This window comes from Blastomyces gilchristii, assembly GCF_000003855.2.
Source record: "Blastomyces gilchristii SLH14081 genomic scaffold supercont1.2, whole genome shotgun sequence".
NCBI classification, from domain to species: Eukaryota; Fungi; Ascomycota; class Eurotiomycetes; order Onygenales; family Ajellomycetaceae; genus Blastomyces; species Blastomyces gilchristii.
Window position 1 is genome coordinate 2,111,181 of NW_003101681.1, and position 21,773 is coordinate 2,132,953.

The 21,773-nt window shown below is 46.4% G+C and overlaps 7 protein-coding genes across 9 annotated transcripts; 4 read left to right on the top strand and 3 right to left on the bottom strand.

The window, feature by feature from the left end:
• Positions 1–72: 72 nt before the first annotated feature.
• On the bottom strand, positions 73–2,912 carry BDBG_01137. Of its 2 annotated transcripts, XM_031720203.1 has the most exons (7): positions 2,757–2,901; positions 2,458–2,691; positions 2,171–2,332; positions 1,726–2,108; positions 1,556–1,649; positions 833–1,497; positions 73–754 (listed from the first exon to the last, which is right to left on the bottom strand). In XM_031720203.1, the coding sequence occupies exons 2-7, from the start codon at positions 2,603–2,605 to the stop codon at positions 578–580; spliced, it is 1,629 nt and encodes a 542-aa protein (XP_031576277.1). In that variant the 5' UTR covers positions 2,606–2,691; positions 2,757–2,901; the 3' UTR covers positions 73–577. The 2 variants fall into 2 exon arrangements, with proteins under 2 accessions (XP_031576277.1, XP_031576276.1); XM_031720202.1 differs by having other exon boundaries at positions 2,458–2,912.
• Positions 2,243–6,436, top strand: BDBG_01138 (RNA binding domain-containing protein). Its single transcript, XM_031720204.1, has 2 exons — positions 2,243–3,230; positions 3,378–6,436. The coding sequence occupies exons 1-2, from the start codon at positions 3,175–3,177 to the stop codon at positions 4,156–4,158; spliced, it is 837 nt and encodes a 278-aa protein (XP_031576278.1). The 5' UTR covers positions 2,243–3,174; the 3' UTR covers positions 4,159–6,436.
• BDBG_01139 lies at positions 3,121–6,504 on the bottom strand. Of its 2 annotated transcripts, none has more exons than XM_031720206.1 (5): positions 6,129–6,504; positions 5,975–6,013; positions 5,700–5,797; positions 5,183–5,539; positions 3,121–5,086 (listed from the first exon to the last, which is right to left on the bottom strand). In XM_031720206.1, the coding sequence occupies exons 1-5, from the start codon at positions 6,235–6,237 to the stop codon at positions 4,580–4,582; spliced, it is 1,110 nt and encodes a 369-aa protein (XP_031576279.1). In that variant the 5' UTR covers positions 6,238–6,504; the 3' UTR covers positions 3,121–4,579. The 2 variants fall into 2 exon arrangements, with proteins under 2 accessions (XP_031576279.1, XP_031576280.1); XM_031720205.1 differs by having other exon boundaries at positions 3,179–5,086; positions 5,700–5,800.
• A 630-nt stretch (positions 6,505–7,134) lies between these two features.
• Positions 7,135–10,701, top strand: BDBG_01140 (septin-1). The gene is made up of 6 exons (XM_002628186.2): positions 7,135–7,622; positions 7,768–7,843; positions 7,923–8,039; positions 8,112–8,199; positions 8,277–8,882; positions 8,948–10,701. The coding sequence occupies exons 1-6, from the start codon at positions 7,602–7,604 to the stop codon at positions 9,192–9,194; spliced, it is 1,155 nt and encodes a 384-aa protein (XP_002628232.1). The 5' UTR covers positions 7,135–7,601; the 3' UTR covers positions 9,195–10,701.
• A 208-nt stretch (positions 10,702–10,909) lies between these two features.
• BDBG_01141 (glycoside hydrolase family 2 multidomain protein) lies at positions 10,910–14,080 on the top strand. Its single transcript, XM_002628187.2, has 3 exons — positions 10,910–12,824; positions 12,912–13,283; positions 13,415–14,080. Exons 1-3 carry the CDS (start codon positions 11,359–11,361, stop codon positions 13,593–13,595), a joined length of 2,019 nt encoding a protein of 672 aa, XP_002628233.1. The 5' UTR covers positions 10,910–11,358; the 3' UTR covers positions 13,596–14,080.
• Positions 13,835–19,799, bottom strand: BDBG_01142 (rho guanyl nucleotide exchange factor). The gene is made up of 4 exons (XM_002628188.2): positions 16,546–19,799; positions 16,045–16,472; positions 15,544–15,975; positions 13,835–15,462 (listed from the first exon to the last, which is right to left on the bottom strand). Exons 1-4 carry the CDS (start codon positions 19,280–19,282, stop codon positions 15,388–15,390), a joined length of 3,672 nt encoding a protein of 1,223 aa, XP_002628234.1. The 5' UTR covers positions 19,283–19,799; the 3' UTR covers positions 13,835–15,387.
• Positions 19,800–19,960: 161 nt separating this feature from the next.
• Positions 19,961–21,722, top strand: BDBG_01143 (V-type proton ATPase proteolipid subunit 2). The gene is made up of 8 exons (XM_002628189.2): positions 19,961–20,291; positions 20,381–20,398; positions 20,465–20,477; positions 20,563–20,645; positions 20,731–20,843; positions 20,902–20,986; positions 21,082–21,167; positions 21,238–21,722. The coding sequence occupies exons 1-8, from the start codon at positions 20,244–20,246 to the stop codon at positions 21,272–21,274; spliced, it is 483 nt and encodes a 160-aa protein (XP_002628235.1). The 5' UTR covers positions 19,961–20,243; the 3' UTR covers positions 21,275–21,722.
• Positions 21,723–21,773: the final 51 nt, after the last annotated feature.

A 21,773-nucleotide genomic window follows, 5' to 3' on the forward strand; every position in this document is an offset into this window, starting at 1 on the left:
TTTCCGGATATTTTTGTCCCTTTTCTTTTAATTGTATATACATATCACACTCTTATTCTCTTATTCTTTGCCATATATATATACCCGGCTTGGCCCTAACTAAAGGGGATTTCCACCACGGGTTTCTGATCCCACGTTACCTCTAGAGCAGTATGTTTTCATTGCGTGCAAGCCTTATTCGTGGTGAGTCCCTCGGAGGGAGTGGACTTAAAGCTTGAGGAAGGTAATACAATGCCGTTAAACAATACATCACCAAATCAAGAGAAGCAAAGGACTGGGAAAAGAGAAAAAGTATGGAAAGTACTCGAAGCGTGGGTATTATGTGAACTTTCTAACAAGCCAAGGAAGGCTACTGCAAACATTATTATTCCCTCTAGCTTTGCTTTCAAGACCCGGCAGGTAGGGAACACATCAAGGGGTAAAAGAACAATAACAGGCCCCCTTTTGCATGGCCCCTTAATTAGCTTCAGCTATGTCGTAACCTTGCTGTTTCTCTGTAGGAAATGAGAGAAAACCTTTCAAGAAGAACAAAAACAAAATCGAAACCAAGCAGGGAAGATATATATCCCGGATCAAGCTAATAATTCGGACCGGGGCGCGGACTCCCGGCTGTTTTCTTGTTGACGAGACCGGCGAAGAAGCTCGCAAGAGCTTGATTCTGCATTTTGTCGTCGCCGGTCCCACTTCCTGGAGAAGTTGTAGGTGTTTGGGGTAAAGTATCTTGGCGAACTGGCGTTCGATTCGCTTCTCGTTCCTGTGATGGGAGATGGAGCAGTTAGCCAAACGGGGGTGTGTTTGGTATCCATGCCTGGAGGGGAGAATAGTTTTTTACCTTCAGCTTTCTCAACATATCATCTGCATCAACTTGAATGCCTCCCATATTAAACTGCACGGGTCCAATGTGTTCATTCACACGAGAGGGCTCGTCTAGAGAGATATTATTTTCCTGATCCTTAAGCAAGCCTCCCTTGCGCAACTGCTTGTCTCGCTGCTCGTCTTCAGCTTTGAGCTGATCAAGAACCTGGAGTTGGTCGGATAAAAAGGATTGCATATCCCGCGTTTCAACTTCGATCGCCTTGTCCCCTCCGGGCTGGGAACTTCGGGCAATGGATAGGTCCCGCTTAGGATCTCGGATGGTTTGTTCGTAGATAAGCGTGGCGCTGCTGCCGTCTTCCATAGCCTCTTGCTCAGGATTGCTTCTAGCGTTTCCTTCATCGGGATTACCATCAGTCTCGGATACTCCGTGGAATTGTTTGGGCTTATCCTGAATCTCGATGGACCAGCCTGTCCCAACTCCTTCCATATCAAACCCTTCTCTGATTATTCGGATTTTCCCCCATGAGTCCCAGTTCGACGGGATTAATATCTTATCTCTATCAATGACATTGTGTTTCAGAGATTGTCTCTTTAGTAACGAGTGAATCCCAAGAGAGGAGTGGATTAAGCTTTGTAACGAGTTGGCAAGGAATGGTGTTGTGTATATGAGCGAGGCGCCGTCTATAAGGCGTAGGATGGTCAGTATGTAGGTGAGTTGAGAGCTGAAGGAAAGCCATACGTTTTAGCAGGATCGTTCTCATAAACTGCAGAATAAAGTCGAACTCTTCCTCATGCCAGCCATGCTCTTTTTCCAGCTTTTCAATTTTTTCTGCCTACAGTCACATAATAGTGTTAGCAGCCCCCTGAATTCAAGTGAGTGGAAAAAGAATCGTCCAAAATTTCACATACGCCTTGACAAACAACACACATAGGGATCCCTAATCCTTCATCCCACTCTCCAGGACCAAGAGGGATTGTAACTGGTCCACCAGAGGTTGTCATTCCCCCGCCTGCTGAAGATGCAGGATCACCACCTCGTTTATGATCTCGCCATTCTGTCATAACTTCTTCCATTACCACTTTAGTTTCATCATCGAGGGAGATCAGCACAGAACGTAATAGGCGAAGCCATTCGCGTAGCTGCCGAACCCATGTCCAAGGATTTTCCCAGTCCAGTAATATCACTATCAGCGTCTCTGGTACAGTTTTCGGGGTTAGAAGCGGTTTGAGAAGTGGTGCGAAGGACGACGAAGGTTCGGACAGTAGGTAGATTGAAACGCGAGCAAGAATATCTATGACAGGGTGTTAGTAAAATAACATACCCAACTGCGCAGATATGGTTGGCATTATATACCTTCTTGGTCGGCATCCAACACATCCTGATAAGTGTACCCGAGCGCGAACTGATTGGCAATGGGAGGCGCTCGTCCATTTCGACGCTCAGAGTGCATCCTAGGGTCGGACTCGTCTGATGACAGCGTCTCAAGAAACTCTCTCTGGCTATCCGGCGTACCTCCTAAAGCGTCCAACCTGGATCAGAAAGGAACGAAGTAGTTTGTTTTCATGATCCATGAGGCCTCCATTCATAACGTTTCCTTTTGAAGATACAGAGAGAAGTTCAAAGGCAGAGAAAACACGCACCCAAAACCAGTAAATTCTTTTCAGGCAACCGCTTCCCGCTTGCTACTCCATCCAGCATAGAGGACCATATATTTTTCTTTGCGCCATCTTTGCTCGATGGCCTGCTCCCCTGGCTCAGAATTGATGACCGTTGTCCTATTCCAACCATGCTGACGGCACCATGCCAACGCTTCGTAGGTACAGTGAGGAAGGAAACCAAAGATTCGCGGGAGCTTGAACTAAGACAAAATCGCACTGGTTCGAGAAATTATAAGTTGTGAGAAACTCTAGTTGCAACGGCACCGAAAAGGGAGAAGTACAAAGCTGGAGGGCGCAGGTGATGAAACTGCTAGATTGATCGATTCTTCATGTGCGTAATCCGTAAATATTATACTGCCTCTCAGATGATACTGGCGCGTACAGAATGTATAATCGCAAGTTGTCTTCAAGCGGATCGATTGGTCGTTGAAATAAATAAACAAACTGAAGGTTCAAGGTTCCCCTGGTTCATTGTTTGTCCACTCTGACCTGATGTCACGCGTTTTTGCTCGCCGCATCCATCAACCATTCTTCTCCAACCTCCGAAAGCCAAAAACTCCACCCTACCACGACGACGCTACTACGCCATTTACGCAATCAATCTTTTCTACCAACCTAGAGTGGTAGAAGTCATTAGAAGATTAATAAGAGTTGTTATTCAGCACGCTGGTCAATTGGTCCCCATCTATTCCAAACGCAATGAATGCCATCCGCCAGGTCCAAGAGCTGAACAAAAAGGAGCTTGAAAATGTCGTGTAAGGGCTCTCTTTTCTTTTCTTTCCTTTCGTTGGTTTTTTGTTTCGTGTGGCCCTTCATCTCCACTATTTAGCATACGATTTAGTCGAAGTATACGAACTCTCCTGGCTAATGAATCTCCTTTTTCCCTACGTTTAAAATCATAGGCCTCCAGAAGCTTCATGGCATGCCGACTACCGCGACACAGCCTACATCTATATCGGGTCCCTCCCTTACGACCTCAGCGAAGGTGATATCCTAACTATTTTCTCCCAATATGGCGAGCCGGTACATCTTAACTTAGTGCGCGACAAAGAGACGGGCAAGAGTAAAGGGTTCGCATTTCTGAAATATGAGGACCAGCGGAGTACCGATTTGGCTGTGGATAATTTGGGCGGGGCGACGGTTCTAGGCAGAATGATACGAGTGGACCATGTGAGGTATAAGAGGAAGGAGGAGGAGGGGTTGGAAGACAATGTTGCAACGTTGACCGTTGGTGAGACGGGACTTGGAGAGTCAAGAAGAGACGATAACGGTAAAGAAGGGCGCAGAAGGAGAACTACGAAACATAGCGAAAGTGATACTGATGCGGAAGATCGGAGGATACAACAAAAGCCATTATTGAAGGAGGAGAAGGAGCTACAGAAGCTTATAGAAGAGCATGATGATGAAGACCCAATGAAGGAATATCTAATACAGGAGAAAAGGGAAGAGGTAGCTAGGGCTTTGGAGCACTCAAGCAACCGAAAGAAACGCCGGGGTGATAGCACTGAGAGAGAAGACAAACATGACCATCGCCGCCGTCACCACCGCTCTCATCATCGAAGACATCGGGATGATCGTTCATATTCCCGGGAGGAAGGGAGAAAGTCCTCACGACGCGAGAGGTCAAGGTCACCATCACAGTCGAGAGAACGAAGACACCATCGGGATAGAGTTCGCGGCTGAGATGACCATTTTGGAGCTGGAGACGAGATTGTTGCGTGAAAATAACCTACAGAAAGATTTTCTCTTCGGTGTCCGATGCGGGAGAAACCCTGATAAATATCCAAATATCCAATTTTGGCTGAAAGGGATCGTACCATTCTCGATCCAACTTGAAAGGTTATCCAGCACCTAGGGCATATCCATGTCCTTCCAGAGCTGGAAGGCCCTTCACGACACTGTTTCGGCTAGATCTCAGATGATGCGATATACCCAAGAAATATATTCTCGGTTCCACGATATGAGGGAAATGTGTGTTGTGATCATCCAGTTTACCAATCGGCCACGTTAAATTTCAACGGAATTGTCATATGAACCCAAAGCGTCCCGTGGATTCCTCGTGAAGAAAGCGGCATTCTGAATAGACCGTAATATGTTCGGCTCCTCAACCACCTCCAAGATACCTTTTCCAACCCTCTCTGACGCAATACCGCTTCCCATCATCACCCTGTCCAATGACGAATCTTTCCCACCTCCCCTCTTTCCCGGCACTTATCACCAGAAGCGTCGTTTCGCTAGTCCATCCAATAACCCCCTTCGATGGTCGTCCAAGCGAGGAGCCCAATGGAGGGAGATATGCAGAACCAAGAGGACCCTCGTCACCAATTTCAAAGTGAGCACTTGCAAACGAATAAGTGTCAGAAAACACTCGAGGGAGCAGAGGGAGCTTCCCTAAAATACCCCATTTCTGATTTGCGCCTTCCACAGGAGGCGTAGCTTTGCGAGCATGCGGAAGATCAAAAATATGCAAGGTAGATTTATCTGACGTGAGTGCCAGAAGTGTGTTTGAGGGGGATATGGCCAAGGAAAATATTTCCGCCTGATCTACGCCTCGCCTGAGCTCAGCCATCTTTGCGCAATTTGTTGTGGCAAATACTCGAATCAGCGTTCCCTGCGTTTTAAAACTGAATTTAGTTTTCATTGTTCAAGACTATCTTCTCCTCCCTCAAAACTTAATAGTTCTCGAGGGATGATTATGTTTACTTACCGTCTCTCCCGCTGTCGCCAAAACCTCACCGTTGGGACTAAGGTGGATAGCTCTCAATGGCGAGCTATGCGCCGGAATGATACTAACATTCCCCGTCTCAAGTTCGACAAGCTGGACCTGGCCGGGGGATCTTCCAGGGAAAGCCAGCAATTTGGACCCTAGACAGATCAGGCCATGGGGGTTATCTGCGGTTTCGAAGACAGATAACTTCTGCGGGGGTATTGAGAAGGCAAAGATGTGTACACTGTTATGGAGCGCAGCGATGATCCGGGACTTGGAGAGCCGGACGCGCAGGACGGAAGTGCGGAACTCGAGCGTGATGACTGCCCGCTGCTTTGCGTCGTCCCAGATAATCAACTTTGTAATAAGGGTGAAACGAATTAATATATTAGGTTGAATTTTTTTTTTTTTCTGTTTCGAAATTTTATTTTTCATTTTTTTTCCTTTTTGAAGATGGTACCAAAAATCCAAAATCAACAGGATTTAACTGGGGACAAAGACTGGGTAAGATACTCACTTTGTTCTGGGGGAACTTGGGCTTCCGGCCTCCACCCACCAGAGCTAGATAATTAGATTGGCCCAGCATCTCTACCACCCCGATACCTGCGTTGAAATCTACTGTTATTGAGTATTGGTACTTGTTTATTTATGACACAATAGAGGAAAGTACTCAATAATACAAGTGAAAACGTGGAGAATAAAAAATATGTCACAAGCGTCCACCAGAGCAGCACGACGGAGAACCGGACCAGGATGAATAGATATAGATACATGTATAGAAAAGTATCTCACCTCTTGATACTTTGAGTTCACATGGCTCCGAGTTAAAAACTGTGTAAAATATGTGCATGTACATAGTTGTTAGTGTACAGGGGATATCTGACGGATACGCATAGTACGAGACTCGGGGAAGGATGATCGATCCTCAGAAGCTGGGGGAGCATACCACAGAAGCCGGTATCGAGTCCGACAGAAAACGAGGAGCTGTCCGTGTTAAAAGCGGCCGAGTGTGACACTGGGCCCGTAGATGTATCTATAACTTGTCTGGTATTCATCCTGCAAAATATATAGGTTGTAGGTAGCAATTATGCTGGCTGATAATGTTAAGAAAGTGGTGGTTGTGGTCATGTCATTATCGACGGGGATTCAAACGTAACTATAAGAAATAAGAAAAAGTAGAACGAGGAAAACCGGTGTAAATATTAAGTACGATAAGATCTGTAGCATGTAATCGAGGACAAAAGAAGATTCGTGAAGGTATTTAATATTTTTAAAAATAGAAATTATCTACAAATGTCGCCTTCATATATGCGGCGGTTGAATGTTATCGTCCAAGCTTCCCGCAGGCAAGCTCCGAATCGAAACGAATCGATCTGGCGGCTGAAATCACGTGTAAATCATTATGTCATCACGCGATACACAGTAATGGTCAAACAAATATTGACTAGCCCAATTTAGACTAGACTTCCAAATGGGTACTAGCGGATTGGAGTCTGTATCCAAAAATACGCCAACATTAAACATGGAACCGGGCTGCTGGTACGGTCGGTACCTGGGTATCATTGAATGTTTCACGGCCATCGTTCTTGTCCTGCCCTGGCCCCATATGCCGGGGTTACTGATTGGGTTTTATCGAAAAGAAGCCACCTATAGGTAATTTATCCAGGTACCGCCCGTAGGCTGCTGTTGGGCTGGCAGGTCAGGCAGCCTACCTTCGGGAGCTTCGACGGTCTACTCCGTACTCCTGAACTGTGTATATGTTCAGCAGGAAATTTGCCTGGGGAAAAAATACGCTATGTATTCTATCAGATGATCTATATCACGTGCTGGGGGACTTTGTTTCCTCCGATTGGTTAATATCGGTGAGATGAAAAGGGGGAAGAACCATAATTATCCACATCGTAACTGTAACTGTACATTGGTACCAGGAACCATCCAACAGCTACTGACTAGCCGTGGTAAAAACAATACACAAATACCAGCCAGCGCGACACCAAAGCACAGAGCCCCTTAACTAGGTCATTTACCACTAGTGTACTGGGAATACACATTTACAGTCGTCAATGGGTGGTACTTGGCGGTAAGCAGCGTACTGGGGCGGTAAGCATGCCCCAGCTCTGCCCCAAGCCCAAAAACACTCGCTTCTGAAAACAGGCACGCCCCCTACTGCTTCAAGTAACCATCTCGACTTCAACCCTTTTGTTCAGTGACATCTGTGTCCCAATCCTCCCGTTTCGTCGTTCTCCCATTCTCTCGCTCTCCTGTCTCTGCCCCTGTCTCTGCTGCGTGTCCATTCTCTCCCTTTTACTTCTTTTCTCCTGATCTTCTCGCCTTGCTGGAGATCCGGTCCCCTCACTGTCTCCCAACCAAACCCCCCGTTACACCGTCCCCTTCGAAATCACCAGCAACCTAATCCACCATGTCTTCTGCTGTCAACGCTGTAAGTCTCTATCTCTTCCACTTTCCCCTATTCAAGAGCTGTTTATTCTCTGTCACCTACGTCTGCCTGGCGTGTTCTCTACTGCGCTACTTTCCGCCCCCAATTTGTCGTGACCATGCTGCGATCTGACAGGCGATATGACCAGATTAAGATCCGTCGGAAGAAGAATGTTAAAAAGGGAATTCAATTCTGTCTGATGGTCTGCGGTGCCAGTGGAACAGGTACGTTGAACTAAGTTCACCTCTACGTGTTTTCTTTTTACAGTGATTATGGCTAACTTCCATATGCTGATCCTACTAGGCCGAACCACTTTTGTAAACACACTTTGCGGAAAGAAAGTTCTCCAAGGGAAAGATGCCGACGACGCCCAAAATGCCCACCTCGAGGAAGGCGTCCGTATCAAACCCATCACCGTTGGTAAGTGACGATAGAAATATGTGTTTGATCCATGACAATTGGGCTCCTTCCAAAGCTAATTGGTTAATATAGAACTCGAACTGGACGAGGAGGGCACCCGCATTTCGCTAACCATCGTTGATACCCCCGGTTTTGGTGACCAAATTGACAACGAACAAAGGTGTGATAAGATAGACCTCTCAGTTCGACCTAGCAGCCTTTAGATAACGCGAACTAATCAATGTCTACATAACACAGCTTCTCAGAAATCGTCGGATATCTCGAGCGTCAATATGATGACATCTTGGCTGAAGAATCCAGGATCAAGCGTAACCCCCGATTCCGTGACAACCGTGTGCATGCTTTGTTGTACTTTATCACGCCAACTGGTCACGGTCTGCGAGAACTCGACATTGAATTGATGAAGCGCCTTTCGCCCCGCGTCAACGTCATCCCCGTCATTGGCAAGGCTGACTCGCTAACACCCGCTGAATTAGCAGAATCGAAAAAGCTTGTTATGGAGGATATTGAACACTACCGCATCCCTGTGTACAATTTCCCCTATGACATTGAAGAGGATGATGAAGATACCGTCGAGGAGAACGCTGAGCTTCGAGGGCTCATGCCCTTTGCGATTGTTGGCTCAGAGGATGTTCTAGAGATTGGTGGCCGCAAAGTTCGTGCAAGACAATATCCATGGGGTGTGGTCGAGGTTGATAATCCTCGTCACTCAGATTTCTTGGCCATTCGCAGTGCTCTGTTGCACAGCCATCTTGCAGACTTGAAAGAAATCACACACGACTTCCTGTACGAGAACTATCGTACCGAGAAACTCAGCAAGAGCGTGGAGGGTGGCGCTGGAACGTACGTTTATCCTTCTATGCATTTATTTTTGTCCCTTTCAATAGCTCGCTAACAAACTCCTACAGTAACCAAGATTCATCCATGAACCCTGAAGACCTTGCGTCTCAGTCCGTCCGCCTAAAGGAGGAGCAGCTTCGCCGAGAGGAGGAGAAACTCCGAGAGATCGAGATCAAGGTGCAACGCGAGATTGAGCTTAAGCGACAGGAACTCCTTGCTCGTGAGAGTCAATTGAAGGAGATTGAAGCACGGATGCAACGCGAGCACCACAACCACATGCACCAGGATGAATTGAACGGCGAGGTCAACGCATAATAGGGTGGGATGGGGATACAAGTCAACGGCAACCGAAGACCCAACCAAAGCGATGTGTGCTGAGTGGCTAGCGATTTGATACCGCTGATAATGAGACCTTTCCTAACATAGCGATGGCAACTGCAGATGAGCGCGACCAAAACATCTCTGATAGTAGAAAGGAGGAGAGACCAAGAGAAGAAATAGTCTCCTTATGAAACCCTCTTGTTGGGTTTTAGTGCTTTGGCTTGGTTGGGGCTCATTATTTTTTATTTTCTCCACTACACTTCTACCTCTAATTTCACAACACATTCGTTTCCGCTGACCCTGGCCCTATCAATTTTTGCCCATCGAACCCGGCAAACAAGCTGAAAAATATAAAAAATAGTTTGGGGAAAAGCTGATATACTTTCGCCTACCAGATATCACACCTTTTGTTCCTCTCTTAATCCGCTCCCCTGGGTATTCTTGCCGGCGCTTGTTCTTTCTTTCACATTTCTTTTTCTTTCTTTCTCTCTGTCTTTTTTTTTTTTTAATCCGTACCTTATCTTCTTATGCTGTCTTTTTTACAGAGATTTTCTTTTCTTCTTTTCTATTGTCCCCTTACCCTTACCCAGCTCTACTATTTGCTCCTTTTTTATCTCGCTCTGAATACAGATACTGAATGACTATTCCCATATTAGCCTTTCTTTTTACTCGCGTTTATTTTTTCTCTCTATTTTTTCTTTGTTTTTACCATGTTCTTTTCCTTATATTTTTCCGTTTTATTGATTTATTTTTTACCTTTTCTTATTTGCTGTACCTCATTTGGTTTATTTTCCTTCCCAACTTGAAAGAGAGGGAAGGGGTGAAAGGGGGTGTAACGTGAAGAGGTGAGGGCGAAATAGCAGAGTTAGCACGCTTTTAATATTCGAATTGTATTGTCAGTTTGTTTTTTTCCTTTTGCTTTACCTTGCTACATTTCCTATGTTTGTCTAACTCTTTACATTACCCTAAGCGCTTCTCATTGGTTGTTCTTTTGCTTGATGTCCAATCCCCCATACCAAACCCCTATTTCTCGACCTGGTCAGGCAGGCATCTTTTGACCTCTCGCTCTTTTGCTTCATTTCCTTTCTCTCATTTCCCCCCTTACTTTTATCCCTTCCAGCTCATTTACCAGGTATTCACCTCTCCTCATGCCATGCCAAGCCCTTTCGAGAAACTCGACAATTTCCCCCTGCTACCCCTTTTTTGTTTTATATACAATAATACCCCCCAATATTCAAAAAGCTACTCCCGCAATATATCTATCAACTAACCTGTAGCGCCACTATCAATCCTCTTTAGCTGTTGTCACTAGTCCTGACCGACTTTTATTCTCATCTAGCCAGCCAAATCGCAATCAAGACAGTCTACTATTATACTCCTCACCCTATCGCTACTAGGTTCTCTTACTATTTCTTTTCAGATATACTTCCCCGCTGGCGTTTCCTCGGTGTCTCAGGGATGAGTAGTAGCAAGAATTGAATAAACTTTGTTTTGTGGTCCATTCTATATAGAAAAGTTGTTCCAATCGACGAGGTGCCATGTACTTGTCTATGAAACCTCTTCCTTATTTTCCCCCACATTCAGTTTCTTTTAGGGATCGTGGTATTTCCCAGCAACTTCGGCCTCGGTAGCTCTACATATAGAGTATCTCCTTCCCCTCCATTTCAGAGGGGGTATAGAGTATATAAGTCTATATCTTATGAAAAGAGCGTGTAGCTTCCCCCCATCGCCCCACCATGAAAGTAGCTCAACTCATACTCAACCTAATTAATTTCTTCTACCCCTCTTCATCCCGAAACTGCCCCACGGCAAATAGTTAGTTGCTTTGCCCCATAGGAATCTAAAGCGCAATCCAAAAAGACACCGTAGCCGCCTTGGCTTCCATCCATTATTCTACCCATGAACCTGGTACCTAGGCATAGATAGTAGGTGGGAAAGGAGGGGTAGTCCCACTCGGAGCAACATCTTTGTCAAACCTGTTTCAACCTCTCATGCACGGTCAGCCGGGGGAGATTCTTGCGGAGAAAATTTATTGGCCTGTTGTGCTTCCATGCAGCTGCGTCGGTGTAGTTATGACATAATCGCGGCAATAAAAAAGAGCATCGCCCATTTCTTCCCTTGATTTAAATATCCTGCTCTAAGTTTGAATATACCCATTATGGCGTCTTCTATGCAGGAGTATCCACGGCCAGATTTCACCCGTCCGGACATCAACTGGAAATCACTCAATGGTCCTTGGAGTTTCCTCTACGATGATGATGACGTCGGCTTACAAGATGGATGGCACCGGCGAGGTCTCCCTGGGCAAATTGCTGTGACTGCCGGACAGGACAGCGGCGAGGGGAAAACTTTACAAAAGAGGGAGATTATAGTACCCTACGTCTTCCAAACCCCTGCATCTGGTATCGGGGAGCGCGAGCCCCATGAAGTCATTTGGTATGAACGATTAGTCGATGACATTCGCCCGCCAGCAGAGCTTGACAAACGTTTCAGCCTGCTGCTCCGATTCGGTGCAGTCGACTATGAAGCTACGATCTGGCTTGATGGCCAGTATGTTGGTGAGCATAGAGGCGGACATGTGCCTTTTGATCTGGACCTGAGTGAGTTCGTCAAAGCTCAGCAACAGTCCGCAAGGGTGACTATTCGCGTTCGCGACTCTCCATATGACCTAACTCAGCCCAGAGGCAAGCAGTACTGGGCTGGGAAACCCCAGGGAATTTGGTACACACCCTCTAGCGGTATTTGGCAGTCTGTATGGCTGGAGAGCGTGCCTCGTGCGAGAATCGCGGAGAGTAGCAGTGGAACTGTCCTCAGGTCGAATGACATCCATGGCGGATTGCTTCATGGTACCATTGCTGTAGCTGGTCGGCGAGCTGGACATAAATACCACGTCAAGATTCAGGTTTCCATTGGCGGAGTAGTTGTGGACAGAACTTCGCAGATCTCCATTCCCCAACATTCCAGCGTGGTGGATTGTACCGTTCGTACCAAACTAAGCCGTGAGCAACTTGGCAAGCTCCCTGCAAGCCTATTGAACGACTCACCTCTCGAAGATCATACCGCCTGGCTAGATGGGGTTGCCCTGTGGTCCCCCGACCATCCGCTTCTTTATGATGTTGCCTTGTATCTTTTTGATGGTGAAGGAACGCTTTTGGACGAAGTCAGGATGACAACGGGTATGCGAGAGCTAAATTGGACCACCGGTGACAACACGTTTAGGCTCAATGGTCACCCACTCTTCCAATCGCTAGTGCTAGATCAGGGATATTGGCCGGAAACTGGGATGACACCGCCGTCTGCAGAGGCGCTCAAGCAGGACATTGAATTGGCTCAGAGCATGGGCTTCAATGGCTGTCGGAAGCACCAAAAAGTGGAGGATCCGCGCTTCTTGTACTTTGCGGATCGGCTTGGTTTTCTCGTTTGGGGGGAGATGGCAAACGCGTACGAGTTTAACGATACATATGTGGATCGGTTCGACGAAGAATGGATGGCGGCAGTGAAACGCGATATCAACCACCCTAGCATTGTCACCTGGACTCCGATCAATGAATCCTGGGGTTACCCTGAGCTTAAGAATAGCGTACAGCAACAGAACCATATCCACAGCCTTTACTACATGACGAAGTGTGTCGAATTCCTTCTGGATAATCCCTCCTCGTTTGGTATTTATTTTGCTAAGTTTTCCTAACCAAAAAAAAAAAAAACATTCAGATCCTTGGATCCGACCCGAAGCGTCAATGACAACTGCGGCTGGGAGCATGTCTGCAGCGACTTAACTACATTCCATGATTACAGCGACGGACCCGCGCTGGCAAACATCTGCAAGACTATGGAAGGTATACTCGATAAGAAAGGGGGCCGCCATACATTTGTGGGCGGAAGCAGACACCGAAAAGGGGCGCCAGTTATGTGTACGGAACTCGGCGGCGTAAACATCGCACCCAGCAACCCCAATGCAAAAGGCGAGGGTGATTGGGGCTATACTACTGCAAGCGATCCCGCAGACCTGCTTGCTAGGCTGGAAAGGCTCTTGATGGGCGTCGTCAGCGGTGGCCATTGCTGTGGGTTTGTGTACACTCAAATGTAAGTATTTGGTCCTAGGTTCCGGTGTAAACTATGATGAGCTAAGTGGAAGACTCGAATGGGGGTATACGAATATTTGTGCGCACATTGCAAAAACGTAAGCTGACTAGTTCATCTACGAAAAAAAAAAGTGTCGATGTTGAACAGGAAGTCAACGGATTGTACAGTTTTGATCGGAAGGCTAAGCTGAAGCCGGAGCTTGTCAAGGACATCAACGACCGGGCGAAGAAGGTGTATTTTGAGTCAATAGATTCCAAGGGGCTAAGTAAGCGCTTGCGAACTTTCAAGCATATGGTCCAGGGCAAGGGGTAAACAGAAAGCGTACTTTCGGGGAGGCTCACCAAATCTAATTTTATAGTGCATGTCATAATCGTAGCAAGCTGCTGGGTTCGGCTGGAATTACGGTTCTGAAAAATAGTAAAAGCTGAAGCAGAGCATGGCTTTTTTGCCCATGGCAAAGAGTATTCATCAATTTTCCAGCAGATTTAACGGGTCACACTTGATATCATCCTTTTCTTCTTCTGCAAAAGTCAAAAAGTAGGCTGAACAGGGAGAGATGATTGTGAAGAATGAGAAAGAAATGATATATGATCATCAATCACATGTACATGTACATGCACTTCATCTAGGAAGACACTTACTTGGGGTCCCTTGACGTCCACAATTTACCCGGTTTATTGTCACGCCGTTGGAAATATAGCCCTCCTATCTTCAAGTAGTTATATATCTACATGTACAGTACTTACAAATTCTATGAGATAAAATAAATTAAGAAAATTAAGCAAAGTATCGCCAGGGAGGTTTCATTTTCATCCACAGACCTTACCTAACTTAGTAGCTCATAAAAGCACTTTTATGAATGCGTACCTAGCTAACTATAGCTATTTTCCTCGAGAATAATAATTCATGTGGTGGATCTACAAAACTACTTGAACCCTCGGGATAGGATGTTGATTAAATGAAACATCATTCAACAATGGTAAGGCGCAGCAGCAGCAGCAGTAGATCTTAAGAAGTTAGTAGCATGAAAAATAAAAATAGATCATTGATAGCTTAAAGGAAACAGATGGGGAAGACAAAAAGACGCAATTCCCAGAGGGAAGAAAAAAAAAAAAGGAAAAAAAAACCAATCCAATAGGAATACTAAATAAAGAATAACTTAGTTTTAAATATAAAAAAAGTCTCAAAGTCATACTCATCAAGAGTTGAATCAGATCAATGGAATATAAAAAATTTCTGATTTGGTGGAAACCTCGAAGCAATCAAAAAGAAAGAGAAAAGAAACCAAACGAAAAGCAGCAAATTACTCTCGGAAATTAATAGATGTGCTCACATAACAAACGTGAAATGTACACACGCACACAAACACACAACAGGTATAAAAAAGCAAGCGCGGGGGAACACGGCCAAAACAAAATAAAATGGGGGACGAGCGGGAAAAAAAAAGGTTGGTTGACTTCATGAGATAGGTACTCTTTGATAAGGTAAAGTAAAAATTGCTCTAGTGGGTAAAGGGGACAGGATGTGGGAAGTAACAGTCGAAGATAAATATGATAAAAAAAGGGGGGGGACAAGTGGTAGAATAAGATTATAAGGGAGCTGGAAAAAAGGAACATAAAAAGTGAAGAACCAAAGAGCGCGAAGAGAAATGAGAAGGAAATTAATAATAACAAAAAAAAAAAAAAAAAAAAGGCGGGGGAAAATAAAACAAGCTGGATTGAAAGGGAGGAATGTGGGACGAAGACAAATTTAATGGTATGAATTGACGACGACGGGGAGGAAGTAAGGAGTAGCAACAAGAAATAGAATAGAAGTCAAGAAGTAACGTGGGTATTCTCGCCAATGGTTGTACGTGTAATTCTGCGTGGGAAGGGAGAAATAAAGAATGCGTACATAGGACCTCTATCAAAAATAAATAGGACGACAAGATAGTTTGGAAAATGTTTGTGGACCAAAGCTTGAACGAAATGTTCGTCGAAGATCATCTGGGGCAGACAGGCGGGCAAGAAAAAGTATCTAAAAAAAACCAACTTTTTTTTGTGTTTTGTTTTGGTGATTGTTTTCTCTTCTTACTTTCTAGGTTTCCTCCCCCGTTCATGACAGCTTATGCGGGCTTGTTCCAGAAGTCCAGGCTAGCCACTACATCTTCGCCCGCTTCGTCTTCATATGCATAAATAATCTGAGAAAATGTGCGTTAGCCAAATGGGTATCCTATACGAGGAAAAAAAAAAAAAAAAAAAAAAAAGAACCGTAGACATACCTCTCTCGTAGATGAATGCAACATCCGAATATTTCGTCCCGTCATGACATGGATTAGCTCACTGCTCTCAATGTGCCTGATTTCAATAAAGCTTGATTCGAAGGCGAGAATGTACGGGTACGATAACGCGAATGCCACCGGGTTCCCTTCCCAAGCTATTCTCCAGTCCGGTTGAGCTCTCCAGCCGTTGCGGTTGACAAAGAAGGAGAAGTCACTATAGTTGAGGAGGAACTCGCCGTTCATCCGTTCGATGTGGATGGGTTTTACGTTCTCTTTCCTAGCGACGAAATCGAGGGACGTATCTGCTTGGTCTAGGAGTGATTGTCTTTCAGTGGTTTCGAGACTGACAACCTCGAAGCCACGAGAACAACCAACACAGAGCGTTGCTCGCAAGAAATGGACGGATGAAGATTCCGCAGGAATGTAAAATTCCTAGGAATAGAAGATTAGCAGGAAAAAATGTGGGAAAAGAATGATATAATATATTGAAATAAAGCTAACCTTGAAGGGTTTGAAGGCATCCTGGCCACTTTGGAACATCTTGCTCAACGGCTTTTTCTTTCCCTTCGCAAGATTCTCCACAGGTTCATACACCTTGATTGTCGTCGACAAGGCAGATGTCTTCACTGAGCAGACGAGGTGTCGCCCGAGCCCAATCCCAGACTTGAAGAAGTTCGTGTGTCCTTGGATTTTCTTTGGCCGACGCACCAACGGGTTCTGATTCTCACTGGTGTCCAGCGCTTCCATCGAATAGGAGCTCAGAGTCTTGTTGGCAAGCACCAAGAGTAACTGGTACTCTTCAAGGGCGTCGATTTGAGTCACACCGCTTGCGTCAAGGACGCGCCGTGGCTTAGCCGACTTGTCCTTTGGCCATCTCTCTGAAATGTATATGCCACTATCGGTGCCGTAGACCAATTTTCGCCCGCCATCTACATAGAATTCACACGAGTTAACAAGGGGATTTCCAAATTATACAAACAAGAAAAAAATGAATGTGCTTACCAATAGGCACCAAACAGTTAACTCGATTAACAGAAGTGAAAAACTTCTCGCAAAGGATGGTCTTTGAGTAAAAGTTGCTATTCCTTTCCCTTAATTTTCGTTGCTGTTCCCCGACAAGCTCGATGAACTTCCTTCGCTGCGTCGAGGAAGTAGCATATAGAGTTTGATCGTAGCCTCCCTTGCCGAGATGTCGGAACGTGATGGAAAAGCCGTCCTTGGAGGAAGTGGGGGTATTGCTGGTAGCCTTGGCACCCGAGATAAGGTTTCCAGAGGGTCGTTTTGCGAGGCCTAGTTTCGGGAGTACTTCTTCCATTTGGGTGATAACGAGAAGTTCAAGAGGGATAGGTTTTCTGTACACCCTGTATTCTTCTCGCTTATTGACTGCCTTAATCCTAACCAATAGAACTGCGTGGTCGAATAGATATGCAGTAACCTCAGCCGAGTCAGTTGGACCTTTTTTGAAAGCCATCTTGGTCAACATCACTCGATTTTCCTCGGTGAGCTTCAAGTCAACATAGTCTCCAGGCGAAAATTTCAAGGCCATATTCAGTTGCACCAAGTTGAAATGGTTCTCAGCTTTTCCACTCTCCGTGTTGACGCGGGAGAGGAAATCTCGAATAATAGCAATAGCTTTGGGGATATCCTTTTTGTCGGGATTATCATCCGCAGTGTTCTTCACAACTTGTTCCAAAAGCAGCGGATATCTTGCCAATCGAGTCGTAGGTTTGGTGAGGTACCCATTCAACTCGAGCTTTCTTGACTCCTTGAGACGTTCAGTCTCGTCAACGAACTTGGAAAATGCGGGATTCGATGCTCGTTCCTTTTCAAACTCGTATTTTCCGTACAGCTGATTAGCACCATATTTGATGAAGGGATCGAAACGTGGTACAAATTGGAGAAAAATGTCTCCAACTGTCTTCACTATAATGGACTCCTTCTGTCTAGCATTCAGAGCTTCGCTCAATCTAGAGTTAACAGCCAAGACCTCCAAACAGTTTGAAAATACTGTTCGAATGAATTTTTCCCGGCGGTGTTCCGGAACCGGGGAAAGGTTAGTATTGTTGGCAGACCGCAAGGGCCTCATCCAGAAATCTCTCAAGTATTCCAAGTCTTTAACGAAATCACGTTCAGTATACATGATCTCGAAGATGACCTCCTGACGCTTCTTCTCCCGGTCATCAATGCTGTCAGCAACCTCTTTGGGAACCATATTGATCCAGAGTTTCTGGTCATCGTTGTCATCCTTGTCATGCAAGCTTCCCTTGGACGCGGAGGATCTTAATCCAGGCTGAGGTTTAAGGTTCAACCGTGCCTGCTGCTCAAGTCGCCTTGGGCAGGCAATGGAATAGCATAATTTATCCCTCGTACATGTTGGAGAGTAGCACTCTGTAAGTAGGGTAAAGACGCCGTTGACCTCGGAAACTGGATCTTCTTCGCCCATTGTTTCCTTAAACTGGTATAACTCTCCTGGAGCGTCTCTTAGCCGATGGTCGTAAGTGACATCGTGGAAGAATTTTTGAGCGTCCAACGCACGGCCAAGCAGCAAGGCCAAATTGCGGTCAGACGTTTTGATAATGTAGGATATCAAATCGACCGCTTCCGCCCCGGTGAAAGCGTTAGTGTATGCTAGATCATTTTTAAGCCGTTCTCCAACCGAGATCCTTTCTCTGAACACAGTAGCCACCCGGGAAAGCAAAGCAGGATAGACGAGAGGAGATCTACGATTATGATGTGGTGTGGGATGTGGTTGACTCGCCGGCTTAGGCACGACGGAGTTGCCAGGTTGTAGGCTAGTAGTTCGTTCCGGGGTGACAGTGGATGCCATGGAAAATGTGCGAGAGTTGATCGATGTTTCACTCGGGCGTCTTATTCTAGCATGCGGATCTTGTCCATGAATCATCGGAGGAATAGGCTGTTCTAAAATGGGTTGCCCTGCAAGTGGTGGCTCTATCCGCTCTCTTTCCATACCCGACTCTCGACGCCTACTTGGAACAATCCGTCCTGAGTTGATAGTCTGGGCATGATCGAAGTTCGACGTATAAGAACTCATGGACATGGAGCGTTCGTCGTCACGCCTTTCCGGAACAACCCGGCCTTGTGGAGTCATGGAACCTGGGTGGTGGTATGGCTGTTGTCGAAACGCGTTTGCCGACGTATGGTTGAAGTTACTCGGGGGAGGAGGTTGATGATACATAGGGGGGCCACCCATTCGAGCCAAGGAACGAGATCTGTATTGATCCGAGTTCAGTGCTGGGGGGGGAAGAGGCCTGCCAGGAACTTTGTTTGGGTAAGGTGGTTGCATTGGGCTGGGCCTTGAGTCCAGGCGTTGGGGCTGAGGGTATTGGGGGCGGCCCGGGTAAGGGCGAGGAAGGTTCTGAGGCGGTGGTTGAGAATGATGATAAGGCCCATTTGGCTGCCACTGTGGAGGAGGGCGGTGGTTGTTATATTCATTTGGGGGAGGTCCGTATCCGTTGGCAGACTGACGCATATGTGACGGCGGCGCCGGCGAAGGAGCGACTCGAGGATGCATATAGGGATCGCCCGCCGTATGAGAGGACATGGTGCGTGCGCGGTCTTGAACGAAGGGAGGAGTTTGCGAAGTCATTGTCTGCGCACGGCCAGTCGGGGTCGCGCCGAAAATCTCAGAGTAAGCGGCGTCTCGCTGAAAAGAGGACGCATGCCCATACTGGGGGGGTGGTCGGTAATTGCGACCTTGCTGAGCACCTAAATCCGCCATGATCGAAGTACTACCAATACCTGGTACCCTAAGCGAGGGATGCAACAGACACGGCTATGACAGAGACAATGACAACAGAGAAAGAGAGAGCCAAGGAACGGATAGTACGGTACGGGGGAACGATTAAATTTGGGTATATTGCGTTTGACACGGTAATCGGTTTAGGTTGAGGGAGTCTCTCCCAGGTCATATACCGGAGTTAGACAGAGATCGAAGAAAGAATCTATAGATATTACTTTGGGTGGTTTGGGGGGTGGCAAGCGGCGGAGATGAGGGAGATGAGGAAGGGTGGGACGCAACAATCGCAGCGAAGAACCGAGAGGGTCATAGCCCACACACCCTCATGGCTGGCTGGCGAACAGTGGAGGTGAAAGAATGACGCGGCTCACAGAGCAATTACTAGAGATCCAACACAGCGACAGGAGAGGGTAGAGGGGCGGGGAGGGGGAGGGGGAGGAAGATATGCGAAGTCACCGGCCTCGAGGGAGTGAGGAGGAGGAGGATGGAAAGTGGAACGGATGATGGAGTGTCGTCGACGGGGCAGATGGTTAGGTACGTGCAGTTAGGCCCGCCAAGCCTCGCCCGCCAAGCCCAACCTTGGAAGCCACCCGCATTAGACTCGATTAGGCGTTGAAAGATTACGGTATGGGTATGGGGGGGGGGGGGCTGGTATTGTGCTCGATATCAAGGCGTATTGGCCATTCATTACTCTACGGTACAGCCACAGTGGGCGCTGTTTTCCGCCGTACATAGAGCTATTGTATGTACACGGCTTGAGACAACTTGTGCTACAGCGTATGTCATATCATATCCCTCTACAACAACCCCAGCATATTCTCTTTTCTTTAACATATACCAGAACCGCCATAAGAATCTCGCGTTTTTTTTCTTGTTTTCATACAAGAGCCCATTCGCTCCTCTAGCCTAGTAGTACCCAGTGCTATCCAATCTACGACTCAAAATGGCGGATAGTGAACTGGCACCCAAGTTTGCGCCCTTCTTCGGAATGGTAAGTTATATCTATCTATATCATTTATGCCCATACGGCCATTGGCGTAATATCTACTCTTCCAGCTAACCCATTCTCCCCATATATAGGCAGGCATCGCTTCGGCTGTGAGTTGCTCTCCACCCACCTTTTCGACCCTTCCCCGCGATAATAGCTGACGATAACTTTCTCAGATGATATTTGGATGTACGTTTGTTACGACCACAGCCTATCGGATACCCCATTCGCACGCACGAGCAAAAGTTCACACAAAACTCATACACATCTACAGCACTAGGAGCAGCATATGGAACCGCCAAATCCGGCATTGGCATCGCCGGTGTCGGAACCTTTCGATCAGATCTGATTATGAAGGCAGGTCTTACCTATGATACATATTTCGATTTTTGGTCGGGCATGTTACGTCCATTCTTATACTGACAGATGAGGTGTGGGGCAGTCATTAATTCCCGTGGTCATGGCGGGTATCATCGCGGTTTACGGCTTGGTCATTGCAGTGCTTATAGCGGGCGACCTGGGCCCTCCACCCCAAAAGACCTACAGTTTATACACGTACGCCGCACACTTACAATATATATCCGCTTCATGCTGACCTATTTACTTTTGATAGCGGTTTCATGCACCTCGCAGCGGGATTATCAGTCGGTCTCGCAGGACTTGCGGCTGGCTACACTATTGGCATTGTCGGCGACGTGGTTAGTTATGAAAGTCCCGGGGCGATCATCGCCTCCCTTCCTGAACATAATTGAGTATGATTGTATAATTAACTATCTATCTTTTTTTCTCACAGGGTGTGCGATCTTATATGCAGCAGTCACGCGTGTTCGTGGGGATGGTGTTGATATTGATTTTTGGTGAAGTGTTGGGTTTATACGGGTATGGATAGTTCCCTTCATGCGTATTCCGTTGAACCGTGCTTGATAGCTAACTATTCTGATACAAATAGCTTGATCGTCGCACTGATCTTAAATTCAAAGAGTTAGAGGGATGAAATCATGTATTTTACGCATTTGTTGTATATTTCAGGGATCGGAGCATATTTTTGTTAGCCATTGATTGTCGGGGAATTGCTCTACGATAGCTACTGTTTTGCCACATTTTATAGATACACAACTACTGTCCCGTTTGAGCTGCGCTATAGGGGAACCTTTGTGGTGGGAATCTGGGATATACAAGGTCTATTTCATTTGTCGCCTTTGCCATTGATAGGGAAGGGAATGTCCCGATCTGTTGAAGTTAGATTGGGTTCTTCAACCCCAGCCATTTGCAGATTTGCAGGCATGATTTATTCCTAGCATAATCTGTAGACAATATGACTACAGATGTCTGAACTACCATCTCCAATGATACAAAAATAAGACGTACAGAGGGCATTCCATTACTCTCTCTGGTCTTCTAGTTGAACTTGCTCCCAAACCCTATTATGTGTCGGTGTACTATTTTCTACTCTCTGGCCCAGCCGCGGATTCTTGGCACCGGCTG